Raw genomic sequence first — 17,704 nt, 5'->3', positions numbered from 1 at the left:
TGGGAGTATCTGCTCTCCCTTTTGCAGCCTGCCCCGACCTTGACGTTTCCAGTGAGGACTGCCCTAGGCACACCGGGTCATAGGGGGGTTTAAGTTACTGGGCTATTTGGGGGTCAGTGCTGAGCCTGGGGGCCTAAGGCAGGTGGGCCGCGGGGCTCCGTTTCTGTGAAGGGGTAACAGACAGAGTCAGTGCCCAGGAAATGTGCCCCAGAGGCCATGGGAGACACCAGCGCTGTAGCCTGCTGAGACCCTGGGAAGCTCAGAACACCCAAGCTGGGGGCGGGGGCCAGCGTATTCAGTGTTTGGACTTTTGTAGTGATCTGGAGAGCTGCCAGCAGGGACAGCCCAACCTGATCTGGGACAGAGGCCTCTCTGGGGGAAATAGGAGAGGGAGGCAGAGTTGTGCCCCCTGCCTGGCCCTAGGTACCAGAGTCCTGGAGTCAGGGGAAGAACAGAGCCAGAGAAGCATTAACAGCACCAGATCCAAGTTTATTCATTGCACTGGGCACAAAGGGCACAGCATGGTTCTGTGCCAGGGCCCACGGCAGGGACAGCAGGCCAGGTGGGGCTCTCTGGTGCCCCAGGTTGGGTCTTGGCATCACTCCAGCCCTATCTTGCGCGCGGCCGTCCAGTCGATGTTGCCACACTGGCAGTGGCAGGTGGAGTTGGTGCGAATGTCCCAGGAGCCGCAGCCCATTCTGCAGGCACAGCACATGGGCTTGTACCCTGTGGGGGGATGGCGGGAGGTGGGTTAGGGAAGCAGCTGGTGGCAGGATGGGAGTCATGGGGGGCACCGAGGTGCCCTGCTCTCTCCTCCTCCCCAGCACCCAGGGCGTGGCCCTGTGGCTCCCTTGCGGACACTACCCAAGCAAGGAAGGTCAGTGAGATGTCCCAGGGGTCTGGCCCAGGGGCCCACACTAAGGTCAGGTGCTTCCATTTATGTGACCTAGGCGGTTGCCTAGGGCACCAGGATTTAGGGGGGCGGCATTTTGCTGCCCTTGGCAGCAATTCTGCGGCGGGGGTCCTTCCGCGCTCCAGGTCTTCGGTGGCAATTCTGTGGCGGGTCCTTCACTCGCTCGGGGACCCGCCGCCGAAGTGCCCCGAAGACCTGGAGCGCGGAAGGACCCCCGCCTAAGGCGCCAAAAACCCTGGCGCCGCTCCTGCGCACACTGGTCCCAGCTCCGCAGCATCCAGTGCCCCCAGGGACTCGGGAGTGGTGCGAATGCCGATGCTCCAAGCACTGAGCAGTGCATGTGCAGGGGGCCCCAGGCAGGCTGGTGGTCCATCGCTGCCTCAGCTCCACACCCGCCCAGGATTGCAGAGGGGGTGGGGTCTGTGCCTGAGGGCTCCCCTCCCTCCTTGGGCCTGCGGGGCACTCGGGAAAGTGCTCTCACCTGCTGGGCAGGAGACAAGTGCCCCACGGGCTGAGACGTCCCGGCAAAGTAGCTTGGCTTTGGCCAGGGTGGAGGACACTGCAAGGCAAGAGGCAGAGTTGTAGCCGGCAGGACCCTGGGAGCGGAAAGGCTGCCCCCTCCCGCCAGGCTCAGGTGGAGAGAAGCTGTGACCTGGGCAGGTGTAACCCACCCAGCCTCGCGCCATGTGGCGCTCTGGCGCCCCCGAGTGGTGGCCTGGTCTGCATTCAGCTGCAGCGCCTGGAGCTGGGTGCTCTCTAGCTCAGGCATAGAGCAGCGGTTCTCGACTTGCAATCCATGGGCCGCATGTGGCCCACTTAGCACACAATTATGGCTCAGCTGTGTGCTAAAACATGTTCAAAATTTGCCACTCTGATCTGGAAGGGAGAGGGGCTGGCTGAGGGGAAGACAGCATCTGGCAGCGTGCTGGAGCGCTCCTGCCAGCCGGGGGCTGGTGACAGGGTGTGAGAGAGTGGGTCTCTGGGCAATGAGGGGGTGAGAGGCAGGGGCAGCTCTATGTTTTTTGCTGCCCCAAGCATGGCAGGCAGGCTGCCTTCGGTGGCTTGCCTGCGGGCAGTCCACGGTTACGCGGTTTCGGTGGTGTTTCTGTGGGTGATCTGCTGGTCCCATGCCTTTGGTGTACCTGCTGCCGAATTGCTGCCGAAACCACAGGACCGGCGGATCTCCCACAGGCATGCCGCCGAAGGCAACCTGACTGCCGCCCTCACAGCAACCGGCAGGCCGCCCCCCTGTGACTTGCTGCCCCAGCCATGTGCTCGCTGCACTGGTGCCTGGAGTCGCCCCTGGTGGGGGGCACCGGGAACAGGAGTTTGATGGGGTTCTGCAGCACCCCCAGGTTTTACGCTGCCCTGCCACATGCTGCGGGGTCCAGCTGCCCGGCCCCGTGCCCAGGGTTCTGCTCCTGGCCCTGCTCTGTGGAAGGGTCTCTGGGCGGGGGCCGATGGGCATAGGAGACAGTGGAGGGCTTTGTGGGGGGCAACTGTGGTTCTCAACCTGCAACCCATGTAACACATTGTGGGCCGCATGTGGCCCATAAAGATAATTAGGTTGAGAACCACTGCAGCAGAGGCTCCTGGTTTGAGATCTGGAGGTCCCGGTTTGATGCCGGTTGCCCACAGCCCCCCAGAAGACTGTTACTCAGGGGAAGCCGCTGGGCATCCAGCAAGACCCTCCCCTCCGCCCCAGGCTGTGAACAAAGGGCAGGGACAGAGGCAGCTGAAATAACTCCTGGCTGCTTCCCCCAGCCAATACACCCATGTTTGTGCAATACGCAGCCTGTCAAGCTCACAGGGTGCTGGGACAGCTCCATGGGTGAACTTGGGTGCTGCAGCTCATATCGGGCTCCCTCCGCCACTTTACCCTCCTGGTAGCCCAGTGTGTGGGGTCAGCAAGGGCTGAGTGTGATGGACTGAGAGATCCCAACCAGCCCCACTCATGGCAGGAGGGCTAGCTCAGGGGTTTGAGCCTGTTAAACCCAGGGTTGTGAGTTCAATCCTTGAGGGGGCCATTTAGGGATCTGGGGCAAAAATCTGCCTGGGAGTTGGTCCTCCCTTGAGCAGGGGGTTGGACTAGATGACCTCCTGAGGTCCCTTCCAACCCTGATATTCTATGATTCCCTTGGGTGAGGTGGCGCTAGCTGTGCAGATGGCACCTCGTTGACCCAGTCTCCAGAAACTCCCATGGGGTAACTGACCAATCCAGCAGGTCTGTGACTAAGGCACTGGGATGGGTCACAGGAGATGTGGGTTTTATTCCTGCCTCTGCCCCCGAGTCTCTGTGCGAGTCTCTTAGCCCCTCTGGGCTTCGGTTCCCCTCTGTGCAATGGGGGTGACAATCCATCTTTTGGCAGCTCTTTAGGGCAGGGAGCATCTAACAATGGCCTGTGCAGCACCTTGCACGACGGGGCCCAGAGTGCAGCCACAGAATAGAACTAACAAATGCCGGCTCCGTGCTGTGCTCAGGCCTGAACCGAAGCTGAGGAACGACAGGGAGCCCCAAGGGTTCCAGCTCCCCCCTCGCCCCGTTTGCACACTGAATGGGGCTGGCTGGGAGCAGAAAGGGGCGGGCAGTGAGAGAGCCACCCCAAGTGGATTGGCAGGAGCAGGGATCAAACCTGGGACCCCTGGAGTCTCTGCTGTCTAAGTCAAAGCCCCAGGCCTCTCATATCAGAGACCATAGCAGAAACTATGTGGCCCAACCACTAGATAGCCACAGTTTGGGGTACAGATAATTTTGCTCTTGTGTGTGGGCTGGTTCCACCTCCCTCTCATGTGTTGTACCTGTTTCCCCGCCCGTGCAGCATCTGACCCCCACACCATCTCCAGTGTATTCTTACTGCAAACACTTGGGCGCCAGCTGCATTAGGTGCCTGCAGGGTTTGGCAGTGGCCAAGTGGGAGTTTCGTGGCCTGCAGGGTGTCTAAAAACACAGTACCTTTGTAGATCTGGGCCAGAGAGGCAAAGTAACTTACTCAAGATCACACAGGGAGTCTGTGTCAGAGGAGGAGCTGGAACCCAGACCATCCCCCTTGAAGGCTTATGTGCTAACCACTGCACCATCCTATCCAGGCTCACTGCTCAGCTGTGCATTGGTGAGATATGACACAGGCAGCGTGAGTGACTGACTCCCAGCACATGACGAATTGCAAAGCCAGCTCCCTCGCCAAGTCTGGAGGCTCAGAGCAAAGATTGCCGGAGCTTTGCCTTTCGCTGCAAAGACCTACCCCCTGATTCCCCCAGCTGGGAGCCATATCTCTGGGGGAGACGCCTCCAGGTCCGACGGACAGTTACCGATGGAACTAACTGCTGCCTGCACCTTCAGATCGACCATGTTGTCAATGTTGCACTGAGCACCCGTGTGGCATGCAGGCACCATGAGGGCTAGCAACAGGAACACGGCAACCTTCATCCCGCCGGGTGCTGTGCCACCTGCAGGGGAGAGACCCGGCCGACACGTGAGACCCCAGGACAGGAGCCCTCTGGAACCCGTGGCTGGAGCCAAGGTGCATTCACAAGGCAGCGGAGTGGGGCACAGACATGTGGGAGTGAGGGTCAGAGGGGGGGACAGGCAGATCCACGAGGGCAGGAAAGGGTGGCAGAGATTTCCCTAGGCAGTGTACACCCCCCCTGAATTTCTCCAACACCCCCCCACCCCAGTAATGAACCAGTTACATGCAGTGTTGCCAATTTAGTCAGTTGGAAATTTGAATTGAAATTGAAACATTAATACACACTTTAAAAGCATACACAGTATATGATAAAATACTTGTACCGAAGAAAGCATAATGGGTTTGGAAAGTCTGAACAAAGACTAGCTTCCTCATACAGCCGTTATTTATGACAATGTCGGCACATTTGTTTCGGCTGTATTGGCCAACTACGATTGGTAAGCCAGGTCTGAATGAGCTCTACCCTGCCAGCCAGTGATGGGTCGGGGTGTGTGGAAGGGCTTCAGGACCAGACTGTGTTTTCATGAACTCACCTACTCTGCCTAGGTATCCAGCAGACAGCTGTGCTGCCCAAGTGATGCGGGATGGGCCAGCTGCCCCATACACGTATCCCAGGTCTCAGTCAGGATCATACTCTGTGTGGCCAGCCCATCCTGCTGTGACACACTATACCACATGGGGGCGCCCTGTAACCCCCATATTCACCATTTGTATATAATTGTGATATTGCATATAAAGCAGGCCATGTAAGGTATCGTGGGAAAGGTTATGATCTGCTGAAAGCCATTGTTCTATCTAAATATGTGTATCTTGACTGCATATGAAGTTATGAAATTGTGTGTATTTTTTCTCTTACTTAATTGGCCTTTCAGAGTTGGTAAGACAACTCCCACCTGTTCATGCTCTCTGTACGTGTGTATATATATCTCCTCAATATATGTTTCACTCTATATGCATCCGAAGAAGTGGGCTGTAGTCCACGAAAGCTTATGCTCCAATAAATTTGTTAGTCTCTAAGGGGCCACAAGTACTCCTGTTCTTTTTGCGGATACAGACTAACACGGCTGCTACTCTGAAACCTGTTGTATGGTTGTCAGTAAAACATGCTGTGAGTGGTGGAATCACCCAGATAGTAGCTCCCCAGAAACAACAAGGGAGCTAATCAACGCCCGGGTGAGTGTCAACCATCAACCGGTGTCAACCATCAACCGCCATTGTCCAGCAAGGGAGCTACAATTCAATGACTCACTTGCACAAGGCCACACCAGGGGAATTGCTCAACCTTGCCTGTTGACTCAGCAACAGACATGCCAGGATTTGGGTTCTCCAAGCACATTCTTTAAACTTAAGGCAATAAACATCCCCTGATAAAAACAAAACAACAAAGGAAAGAGCTTCAGGAGTAAAAAGAGAATGCAGGCAGAAGTCCTGTCCCCCAACAGAGTGGGGGCTACCCAGCTTATTGCACTCAGTACAGCATGCATGATTACCTATGGGCAAGTGGCATCTGTGTGCATTTGATGCAAGCAGCTCCTGGCCCTCAGAGACTGCATACGGGCTTTGTAGACCAGAGTGGCTGAACTGGAGGAGCTGAGGGAGACAGAGAAGGACATAGATGAGACTTCTTAGAATCATAGAATATCAGAGTTGGAAGGGACCTCAAGAGGTCATCTAGTCCAACCCCCTGCTCAAAGCAGGACCAATTCCCAGCTAAATCATCCCAGCCAGGGCTTTGTCAAGCCGGGCCTTAAAAACCTCCAAGGAAGGAGACTCCACCACCTCCCTAGGTAACGCATTCCAGTGCTTCACCACCCTCCTAGTGAAATAGTTTTTCCTGATATCCAACCTGGACCTCCCCCACTGCAACTTGAGACCATTGCTCCTTTTTCTGTCATCTGCCACCACTGAGAACAGCCGAGCTCCATCCTCTTTGGAACCCCCCTTCAGGTAGTTGAAGGCTGCTATCAAATCCCCCCTCACTCTTCTCTTCTGCAGACTAAACAAGCCCAGTTCCCTCAGCCTCTCCTCATAAGTCATGTGCCCCAGGCCCCTAATCATTTTTGTTGCCCTCCACTGGACTCCCTCCAATTTGTCCACATCCCTTCTGAAGTGGGGGGACCAACACTTGACGCAATACTCCAGCTGTGGCCTCACCAGTGCTGAATAGAGGGGAATAATCACTTCCCTCTATCTGCTGGCAATGCTCCTACTAATGCAGCCCAATATGCCATTGAGGAAGAGCAGGACCCCTTTGGGGACTGGCCCAGTGCAGGGGTTCCTTCAAGGGACTGTTTAAAAGCTGGGGCATAGCACAGATCCTGGAGACCCAGGACAGATCCCCACTCCACACTCAGAGGTGGGAAGGGAACCCAGAAGTCCTGGCTCCCAGCCCACTGCTCTAACCCAATAGATACAAGTCCCCTCCCAAAACCAGTGCTGGAATCCAGGAGGCCAGGCTCCCTGCCAGGGCCAGATTACGGTGATTTGGGGCCTTAGGTAATGGGAGGGAAGGGCCTAAAGTATGAATTACATATTACAAGAAAAGTTATGACGTCATCAAACATTTATCTACATACATATTTACATAATTATTTATGTAAAATTAACAAGTTTATTCTACTCTCACTACATTCAATTCTTCAAACACATTTCCCCCCCTAGCTTTAGCTGTGGCAAAGTAATGAATGATGTCATCGTAATTAAAAGACCTGACGATTTCATTCTCAGTGCTCAAAAGGAACAAAGCACCGAGATGCTTTTGAGTCATGGTGGATCGAGGACATTTTTGACCCATGTTAGAAGAGAGCAGGAACGTTCTGTACTACAGTCCGTGATCATTAGTGAGGAATACAGCTGCAAGGCGCTTTCAACATTCGGGAATCATTGGGTTCAGTGACAACTCGGTACATCCAAATAGATTTGCTTTAGTCATTTTTTCTCTATATATCTGAGAGTGATGTGAATTCAACAAATTGAAGAAATTCTTTAGTAAAATCTACTGGGAGATTGTCTGGGTACTTCTGACACAGACGTTTGATACCTTCACTGACTTTGGAACTTGAAATGTTAGGTGAAAAATTTGTCAGTACACTAAAGGTTTTGTCAATATTTTCGTAAGCCTCGATCCGACATTCTAATGTATTCTTCAGTTTGTCGATGATTGTGATGAAGGTATTAACTGTGAAGGTCTCCTTGTCACTGAAGAAGTGGGCCATTGTGTTGTCGCATGTATTCTGTCTTTTGCAGCGTTTGGCTGACTTATACTCATGGTTAGCAATCCTTGCAGCCCCCTGAATTTCATAGTCGTCAAAACTATCCCGCATTTGTTGAAGAACAGTTCCAAGACTCCTCGTTAGGTTTACTGCAGTGGAAAGATCAATTTGAGCACTTTGCAAGCTTAGACTGCACCTGCTGAATGGCTGAAGTATATCATTCCAGACCTCACATTGATGTGCTGAGCTAAAAAAGAGTCAAACTTAGTGATTAGCTCTAGAACTCCAAGTTAATTGCCATTGTGTTTCAATCGAACAGTCTCATCTGAGCCATGGAATGGCAGACCACGCTCAGCAAGAAAAACTAGGGTTTCAACTATGCGTCTGAGAATGTTCTTCCAATAAGCACAAGCTTCCAAAAACTGGTTTTCCATTTTGGTATCAATTCTGCCACTAACTTTCTTTCAGGCATGGTAGCTGCTAACTGACAATGTATGCGGCTCACTCATGGCATGATTGCTAATGTATAGAGTATTCTTCCAATCATTGAAGCCTTCGCAGAACATTCCCCACTTTTTGGTATCAGAAAACAGGCGGCAATAAAAACAGTTCATGTTTTCTCGACATGGTTTCTATTGTCAGCATTGCTTGGGCCCACAAACACTTACTTAGCCCACAAAGACAAAATCACAACCACCATAAATTGATTTCACAATCAATTTGTACAAAGCAATATCTAATGAGACAAAAAAATCCTGATGGCCCTGCTACCGTCGCTCAGCAGTTACTTCAATATGGAATGGAGAGCCTACAGCAGGGCCTAAAAATAGGAGGGCCTAAGGCTATAGCCTTATTAGCCTATGGGTTAATCTGGCCCTGCTTCCAGCCCCCTGCTCTAATACACTAGATCTCAACCCTCTCCTAGAGCTAGAAAAGAGAACCCAGGAGTCCTGCATTGACCACCAGCCTCTCCCGCGCCCAGCTGCCCTGAACCTTGGCACAGGGGAAATCCCAGAAGCAGAAGCCAGCTGGGATTGACACAATAAACAGATCCCCTTACACCCAATCCACAATGGCCTTCCTGAGAGAAGTGGGTGTGTGCAGGGGAAGCTCCTGCCTGGACCTGGGCGGGGGGAGGGTTGGCTCCCCAGGGCCCCCCTTCACTAGTGCTGAATTCACAAATCTCACTGACACTGACTGGGCTCCTGTTGGGCACACAGAGGCTGAACACGCCCAGGGCCAGTGCAACCATTTAGGCAACCTAGGCGGTTGGCTAGGGCGCTAGGATTTGGGTGTGGGGGGGGGCATTTTCTTTGGCAGCAACTGCGGCGACCGGATCTTCGGCTGCCCCGGTCGCCGCCGGCATTTAGGCGGAGGGAGCTGGAGCAGTGGAGCGCGGGCAGGGCCGCCTGCAGCAAGTGGGGGGGGCGGCAATCAGGGAACTCCCCACCCCAGCTCACCCCTACCCCGCCTCCTCCCTGAGCACGCCGTGGCTGCTTCACTTCTCCCGCCTCCCAGGCTTGCGGCGTCTAAGCTGATTGGTGCCGCAAGTCTGGGAGGCAGGAGAAGTGAAGCAGCGACGGCGTGCTCGGGGAGGGGGTGGGGCAGGGGTGAGCTGGGGCGGGGGGGGGTGCCTCAGGGTGGGGGCTCGGGGACGGGGCGCAAGGTGGAAGTTTCACCCAGGGCGCGAAACATCCTTCCACCGGCCCTGAACACGCCCAGCCCCTCTTGGCAAGGCACAATCCTTCCATTGTCGGCAGCCCCAGGGCAGCCGAACACCCAGCCCCACTCCCTCAGCAAACAGACTTCACCCACATCGGTGCAGCCATGGACTGGTTGGTGTAGACGTGGCACCATTTCTGCCAGGGGCTGTTGGCAGCAACAAGGGCTGGGGTTAACCAGCTAGGGAACCCTTTTGAAACTGACACATGCCAGGCCTCCGCAGGACCTGGGAAAACTGAACACTTCCCCTGGGATCCCCTAGCCAGCAAATGTTCCTCACCCATAGCACTGAGTCCATGTGAAAAATACAAAAAACTTCATTAAGTGAACCAGGCGCACAGCTGGCACCCGGGAAACGCAGCAACCACAAATCATCCCCTCTGTGGACCATGGAGGGCCTTGGTTCTCTCACAATTTGCCACATACAAAGTATGTATATAACTAAACCATCCATCCCTGCGGTGCCTTTGGCAGTGCCCTTCCCTGCTGTGTCCCTTCTGCAGGGGTGAATCATAGAATATTAGGGTTGGAAGAAACTTCAGGAGGTCATCTAGTCCAAACCCCTGCTCCAAGTAGGATGTTAGAAGGCTTTCCCTCAACTGTCCCACTTCCCTGGTTCTTGTCACGCAGACAGCAAGCAGCAAAAGACCAGAAGTCTGAAGTGCAGACAATGTGATGTTTATTGGGGTTAGTTGCCAAGCAAGCATATTCTGAAGCCCTTCACAGCAGTTAGGCTTGTCTCTATACAATGATAGAGTCTGTTCCCCAGTGTTCCCTTCCCAGCTCCATCGCTGCAGAGCATTTACCCCGTGTCCCCCTTCCTAGCTCCGACGCCGCAGAGCCTTGCCTAGGTCTCTGTTCCCCATACCCCAATTCCCCCCTCCTTCTTAGCAGGCCCAAATACACCTGCAATGCAGGTCCACAGTCCCCCCACTTACAACTGAGAGTCATGTTCCATTTTGGGTCTGGGGACTTCATCCCACCCCTTTTGTACCCCATGAGAGGGGGGAGGCGTGAGGTTGTGCTGCGGTCAGGGACGGGCATTTCTTTGGTCTTTTATATCCCTTCCCAGAAGCTCCTTTGCCCCTCCCCCTGCTTGCTCGACCTTGCCTTGAGAAAGGGGTTGATGCAATCTTAAAGTGTGCTCTAGAGTAATACTTTAACGGCTCTTATCTGTTCCCATTGGACTAACAAACCCAGCTGACTAGGCAGAACCAACATCACAGTGTCTTTGTCCCTTTCGTATGTAACCCTTCTGCCCATCTGAGTTGGCAGCAACAAGGGCCGGGTTCAGTATCTAGGGGTTCTGTTTCAATAACACAATGCAAAACCGGCTCGAGACCCCACCCAGTGACCTGGGACAATTACATACCACCCCCCGGGCACCTCTAGGAGGCAATACTTCCCTTTCGCAAGCATGGAGTCTGAGTGTAGCAGAATGCTTTTAATAAAGGAGGGAAACAATGAGGCATTATGTTGGGGAAACACCACAAATAGGATTTATAACACAAACCATGAGCAAAAGACCCACCTCCAAGTAAGTTTGGCAGTGTCCTTTTCCCCGCAGGGTCTTAAGTCCAGCAACCAAAAAAATCACCCAAGAGTCCAACAACCCATTTGGGCTGCTGTGGGCTCATGCTAGGTGGGTGGGTGTGCCTATGCAAACAAGATCAGCCCCTGAAGTTCTTTTCCACAATTCACCACGAGATGTCAGAGTAGAGCTTATCCTGACTCTGCTTACACATATAAAAAAGTCAAACCTAAAATTCTATCCCAGGCTAACAAACAGACCTGTATACCAACACTCCATCCCTTTATTTTATTTTCTTCTGGGACCCTCCTGCCCAGGTATCTTGGGAAAAGCATAGGACGTATGGCGGCACATTTCCTGAAAGGACCAGGTATCAAGATGGAATGTCGATGATCCATTTGCCCCACTGTCCCCTATGCAGTATGGTGCCCTGCACCTTCCCTCGTACGGCCATACTGCACGTATATTCCAATGAGTGTGCCAGACTCCCCATAGTAATGGGCCCGAGAAGGTTGGGTCCAGGTTATCTGTTACTCTTCGGTGCAGGACCGTTCATATTGCTTATATGTGACAATTAGTGGTTGTACCTTGTGGGTCTGTGCCCCCCTTAACCACTGTAGTATACATTGCAAAATTAGCATACTTAATAGGCCAATAGCCACAATAATCCAAAGTAATATTGTCAGCCCTGACCATCGTAATATAGTCCAGCATCCGGGCCACCACCAGAAACACAGCTTCTCCTCTTTTGACAGGGTTAAGATCCTCTTAACACCATTCTGGAGAATCTATTTTAAATGTGTCCAATTGTTGGCAGTTGCATCGAGCTGCTTCTGCAGGTTTTGCATGCTTTTGTCTATATACTGAGTCCATGGAATGTCCACAGAGAAATGGGGTATTGTCCAAACTAGCCCAACCACGTGGTATGGAAACAGGTAGTAAGCACTGGTTCGATTGTCCACAGCAATGAGTTCCACAGATCCATTCGTGCATGGAAGTCCTGATGGCAGCATGTAGATGTGTGTAATTGTGCCAGATGCTGGTGCAATTGTGTCCCCAAATGTTGTGTACATTCTCAGCAAACATCCCATACCCCATATATATCACCCCTAATGACCCCCGTTTGCAACAGGCCAATAATTCTGCCCCTCCTTGGCCATTGAGGAGGGACACATTCAAATATTTTCTCTGGACAAATAATTACTTAAGTGAATTATTGTCTATTTTACTATTTACTATTTACTATTGTCTATCCTCCCCCAGTGGTTCCCAGAGAGCTCCTCCATAGAGCTCATGGGGACCATCTTAGTAGCCGTCCCATTCCAAGGTACCACAGTAACTATTACACAGGAGCTAGCCTCAGAGTTGAGCATTTTGTATCCCCATACACACCTCTCCCTCCCAAGTTAGCCATTTGAAGCCATCTTCCGCCCATGTCATGAGGTTTCCTGTCCATTGAGTTAGCCACAGGTTCACTTTTGCCACCCTTTTCCATCCCCTTGCGATTGCAGACCGTTGCTGTGCCAGTAGCTTATTGATTTGCTGCTGCAATTTCAGCTTTTCAATTGCTTGGTTACCCAACTGTCCCCCAGATTGGTTCCTGCTCCCAACAAATCCCCTTTCCAGCGATGATTCCATGTATGCCCCTCACCCACCAATTACATTGTTACTTGAACCCTTCTATGTATCAGAGTGGTAGCCATGTTAGTCTGTATCAGCAAAAAGAAGGAGGAGTACTTGTGGCACCTTAGAGACTAACAAATTTATTTTGAGCATAAACTTTCGTGAACTAAAACCCACTTCATCAGATGCATGCAGTGGAAAATACTGCATGTACACACACACACACACACACACACACGGGTGTTGCCATATTAACTATAACGAGAGTAACCAGGTAATGTAGACTATTATCAGCAGGAGGAAAACAAAAAACTTTTGTAGTGATAATCAGGATGGCCCATTTCCAACAGTTGTCAAGAAGGTGTGAGTAACAGTAGGGGGGAAAATTAGCATGGGGAAAATAGGTTTTACTTTGTGTAATGACCATCCATGCCCAGTCTTTAGTCAAGCCTAATTTAATGGTGTCCAGTTTGCAAATTAATTCCAATTCTGCAGTTTCTCATTGGAGTCTGTTTTTGAAGTACTTTTGTTGGAATATTGTGACTTTTAGGTCTGTAATCGAGTGACCAGGGAGGTTGAAGTGTTCTCCAACTGGTGTTTGAATGTTATAATTCTTGACGTCTGATTTGTGTCAATTTATTCTTTTATGTAGAGACTGTCTGGTTTGGACAATGTACATGGCAGAGGGGTATTGCTGGCACATATCACATTGGTAGATGTGCAGGTGAACGAGCCTCTGATAGTGTGGCTGATGTGATTAGGTCCTATGATGGTGTCCCTTGAATAGATATGTGAACGGGCTTTGTTGCAAGGATAGGTTCCTGGGTTAGTGTTTCTGTTGTGTGGTTGCTGGTGAGTATTTGCTTCAGGTTGGGGGACTGTCTGTAAGCGAGGACTGGCCTGTCTCCCAAGATCTGTGAGAGTGAGGGAATCGCCCTTCAGGATAGGTTGTAGATCCTTGATGATGCACTGGAGGTTTTAGTTGGGGGCTGAAGGTGACGGCTAGTGGCATTCTGTTACTTTCTTTGTTGGGCCTGTCTTGTAGGAGGTGACTTCTGGGTACTCTTCTGGCTCTGTCAATCTGTTTGTCAATCTGTTTCTTCATTTCAGCAGGTGGGTATTGTAGTTGTAAGAATGTTTGATAGAGATCTTGTATGTGTTTGTCTCTGTCTGAGGGGTTGGAGCAAATGTGGTTGTATCTTAGGGCTTGGCTGTAGACAATGGATCATGTGGTGTGGTCTGGATGAAAGATGGAGGCCTGTAGGTTAGTATAGTGGTCAGTATGTTTCCAGTATAGGGTGGTGTTTACGTGACCATTGCTTATTAGCACTGTAATCTCTTGTGTGGACTGGTCCAGGCTGAGGTTGATGGTGGGATGGAAATTGTTGAAATCATGGTGGGATTCCTCAAGGGCTTCTTTTCCATGGGTCCAGATGAAGATGTCATAAGTGTAGCGCAAGTAGAGTAGGGGCGTTAGGAGACGAGAGCTGAGGAAGCATTGTTCTAAGTCAGCCAAAATTTTTTGGCATACTGTGGGGCCATGTGGGTACCCATAGCAGTGCCGCTGACTTGAAGATCTACATTGTCCCCAAATGTGAAATAGTTGTGGGTGAGGACAAAGTCACAAAGTTCAGCCACCAGGTTTGCCAAGACATTATCGGGGATACTGTTCCTGATGGCTTGTCATCTATCTTTGTGTGGAATGTTGGCGTAGAGGGCTTCTACATCCATAGTGGCCAGGATGATTTTCCAGAAAACACCATCAATGGATTGTAGTTTCCTCAGGAAGTCAGTGGTGTCTCGAAGATAGCTGGGAGTGCTGGTAGCGTAGGGCCTGAGGAGAGAGTCTACATAGGACTCTACTCTGCGGACGTTCACAGGCTGAAATTGTGGAAAAGCAGCATCACGTGCCCCATAACCTCAGCTGTGCAGAACACTCCTTTGTGCTGCCATTTATGGGCAGTTCTCTCCTTCCACTATCAGCTAGGTCATTTGCATCCACACAGACGCTTTCTGCCTTGCTTTTGGATCCAAAACTACTAGCAGCTCAGAGACTCTGTCTTAAAAGGGACACAATCAACATCCACCAGAGTTCGGATTACTTTTCACTTTTAACTCCTGCTTCTAAAACACACAACCTATTGTGGCTCCTTTTGGAGCCCTAATAGGATTTTAATTAAGTAGCATGTTTTGTTTGCATTTCTTTTACCCCTTCTACGATATACACTGCACATGTTCTGGGAAAATGCACCCCGCCCCGCCCCCGGCCACAGTTCAACTCTACAACATTATATTAGCCACATCAATGTTCATACAAGGTGTAACTGCCTCCCCCGTGCCCAGAGAGTTCTCATGCACCCCCCCAAAGTGACAGTCTGATCACCCAGAGCCACCCCAAGGCTCAGAGTTCCCAACATTGCTCCTCTTTTCCTTCTCTTTTTTTCCCTCCGTGCACACACAAAAAAGATCCAAAATGTCTCACCCATCCCCTGGCCCCAGCCACAGCTTTGGTCTTAAGAACGTATTATCAAATGGATTTTTAGTGGTATTATGTAAAAACAAAACCAATTCGTTTTAAACCTACAAACAGGGTTTTACAAACCATGAGTGTTGGTTTCAGTCCTTAAAACATCACAAAATTACACAAAAAGATTCACACACAAAAATTATCTTTTGCCCAACACTCCTTGCACTGCTTTTATTTTTTTAAAACACTGTACCCAGATTACATTCTCATCTTCTACAATCGGAGACAATCAAGTTAAGCTCCAATAGAAACCCCTTACGTTCCTTTAGTGATTTTGATTAACTCGCCCAATAGTCAAATAATATAGATCAGAGTGTCTGGCTGCCCGCTGCCTGCGGCAGTCCTTTACAGACCATGTCTGTGGGAAAAGGGCCCATTTCCCTTCAGAATAGCTATAAAGGCTACTGGGGATAAAAACATAGTGGTGGTAGTAGCCACCTGACCCCTCTGTATAATTACCAGGGTTCCTCCCAATGTGACTGTACCGAGTTGCACAAATAATTACATTTACATAACTGGGTTTATCATCAAACCAAAAATGTGCTTCTTACAACACCACAACTGTTCCTCTAACGTCTTCACAACTGTTACCTTTTAACATTTCCACAACTCCCAACTGTTTATTTCCGTCTAAATTCCCCCCACACTCTGTAGTATTAATTTCTGCAAACAACTGCCTTTTACCCTGTGCTGTCTTTACCTCGGAATTGTTCAAAAAGGCAGTAAAAAACTTCTCCATGGTCTTGGTCACCCCTGGATCTTTTACTGTAAAAAATTCAACGGAATCCAGCAGACTTCCATCACGCTTTGTCCAAACAAACTTTTCACATAAATATCCAAAGTACCCTCCATTAAAACTTCAGAAAAACCAAAAGTGTGAAGAGAGGCATGGGGGGGTGGAAAGCAACCAATTCACCCTGTGAAGTTATTTTAAAGTACAGGCTAACAGCTAAAACAGCTAGGAACCCTTACACCTAGATTTTTATCCTGGCTCTGGGAGAAGAGTGGGGGTTGTTCCCCACTCCTGCAAACCCTGCTGTTTTTCACTTTGAAACCTTTTTCCCTCCACTCCCCTAGCACCAAGTCCCAGCTCCTGTGTCTAAAGGTGGTCTGTTAACTGTGCTTTTGACTCCAAACCCTGTAGTGCCAAATCATCTTTAATCACCCCTAACTCTAATTTACAATCCTCCAGTAGCCTTTGCTGGAGTAGAACCAAACTTGAAAGATTACTGGCAGCTTCCCATAATGCTGCGTTTACTTCAAACCTCTCACAAGTGGACTTAAGTGCCTCCTTTCCCTGGAAGGCATCCTGTCCCCATGGGCATGGACCTCCTTCCACTACCCATTTACCAAGGAAGGTGGGCTCCTCAGCAGGGCCGGCTCCAGCATTTCTGCCGCCCCAAGCAAAAAAAGCCATGATCACAATTGTGACTGGCGGCGGCAATTGGGGAAAAAAACAAACAAAAAAACCCCGCGATCGGCAGCGGCAGGTCCTTTGCTCCTAGAGGGAGTGAGGGACCTGCCACCCCTCTCCCTTGGCCGCCCCAAGCACCTGCTTATTAAGTGCCTGGAGCCGGCCCTGCTCCTCAGCCAGGCCCCGTCTCTCTGGGTCCCCTAACACTGCTCTCATTTCCTTCTTAATCTCATCCCAAACTGACCCCTGTGACTGGAATGGGCTCTGATTCTTCCGTATCCATTTATCCAAAAAGACCATTACCCAGCTTGCAAGGACCCGCAACTGCCATCATGACAGCCAGAGCCAGCCTTAGGCTGATTCACCCAATTCGCCCAATTCCCCGGAATCGGGCCCTGCACCTAAGAGGGCCCCGCGCACTCACCCCGGCGGCGGTTGTCTTCGGGGGCCCCACTCCCCTGGCCAGAGCGCCGGCTGGAGCACGGCAAGCCCCGCAGCCCCCCACTCCAGCCGGCAATCCAAAGTGCCGCCCCAGGAATCAGGCCCCGCACTTGCTAAAGCCGGCCCTGATGAGAGCTCCCCATAGCCCGCTCCAAGCAGCTGCACGGACAGTTGGGGAGGGTGACTTATGTGGCTGCTACTTACCATATTCCAAAGCCCCTCACTCCAGTCGGGCTTATCTCTAAAAGAAATAGAGTCTGTTCCCATCCCAGCTCCGACGCCGCTGAGTGTTTACCCCGTGTCCCCCTTCCCAGCTCTGATGCCGCAGAGCATTGAGAATGGGGACACGGGCATTTCTCATTCCCTATTCCCACCTCCTCCTCCTTAGCAGGCCCCACACTCCCAGCAGCGATCTTCAGCTCCCCTAGCCCCAGGGTCCACCTTCGGTGGGCTTTGTCCCTCCTGAGGGTCTCCTTCTCTGTTGGTCCCGGTCCTGCTGACTGAATGCCTGTGTTCATACGTTGCAAGGTTAGCTGGTGGACAGGGAAGGTGTCGTGATTCCTCTGGCTCCATTTTGAGGAGGTTCCCCCCAGTCAGTCTGTCCCTCCTCCTCGGACTCCCGGACCTCTGAGACTCATCAGCCACCAAGTAGTCCTCCATCCCTTCTATGGCCTCCGCCAGCGTTTTCGGTCAGTGTCACTGCACCCACTCCTTCCCTCCACTCGGGAGAATCTGAGTGAACTGTTCCAGAACCCTGGTCACCGCCACTTGGGCCCCCGACCATTTCTCTGACTCCAACCACTACCAGGCACTATCCTGCAGAGGTTGGGCCACCACCACCCAGGGTCTAGCCC

The 17,704-nt window shown here is 51.5% G+C and overlaps 1 protein-coding gene across 1 annotated transcript; it reads right to left on the bottom strand.

Moving 5' to 3' along the window:
- Nucleotides 1–598: 598 nt before the first annotated feature.
- Nucleotides 599–7,595, bottom strand: LOC135977184 (resistin-like). Its single transcript, XM_065576504.1, has 4 exons — nucleotides 7,421–7,595; nucleotides 4,223–4,423; nucleotides 1,395–1,472; nucleotides 599–726 (listed from the first exon to the last, which is right to left on the bottom strand). The coding sequence occupies exons 1-4, from the start codon at nucleotides 7,593–7,595 to the stop codon at nucleotides 599–601; spliced, it is 582 nt and encodes a 193-aa protein (XP_065432576.1).
- Nucleotides 7,596–17,704: the final 10,109 nt, after the last annotated feature.

Source organism: Chrysemys picta, chromosome 22 (genome assembly GCF_011386835.1).
Source record: "Chrysemys picta bellii isolate R12L10 chromosome 22, ASM1138683v2, whole genome shotgun sequence".
In the NCBI taxonomy this organism is placed as follows: Eukaryota; Metazoa; Chordata; order Testudines; family Emydidae; genus Chrysemys; species Chrysemys picta.
This window is presented reverse-complemented; position numbering and strand designations above follow the sequence as displayed.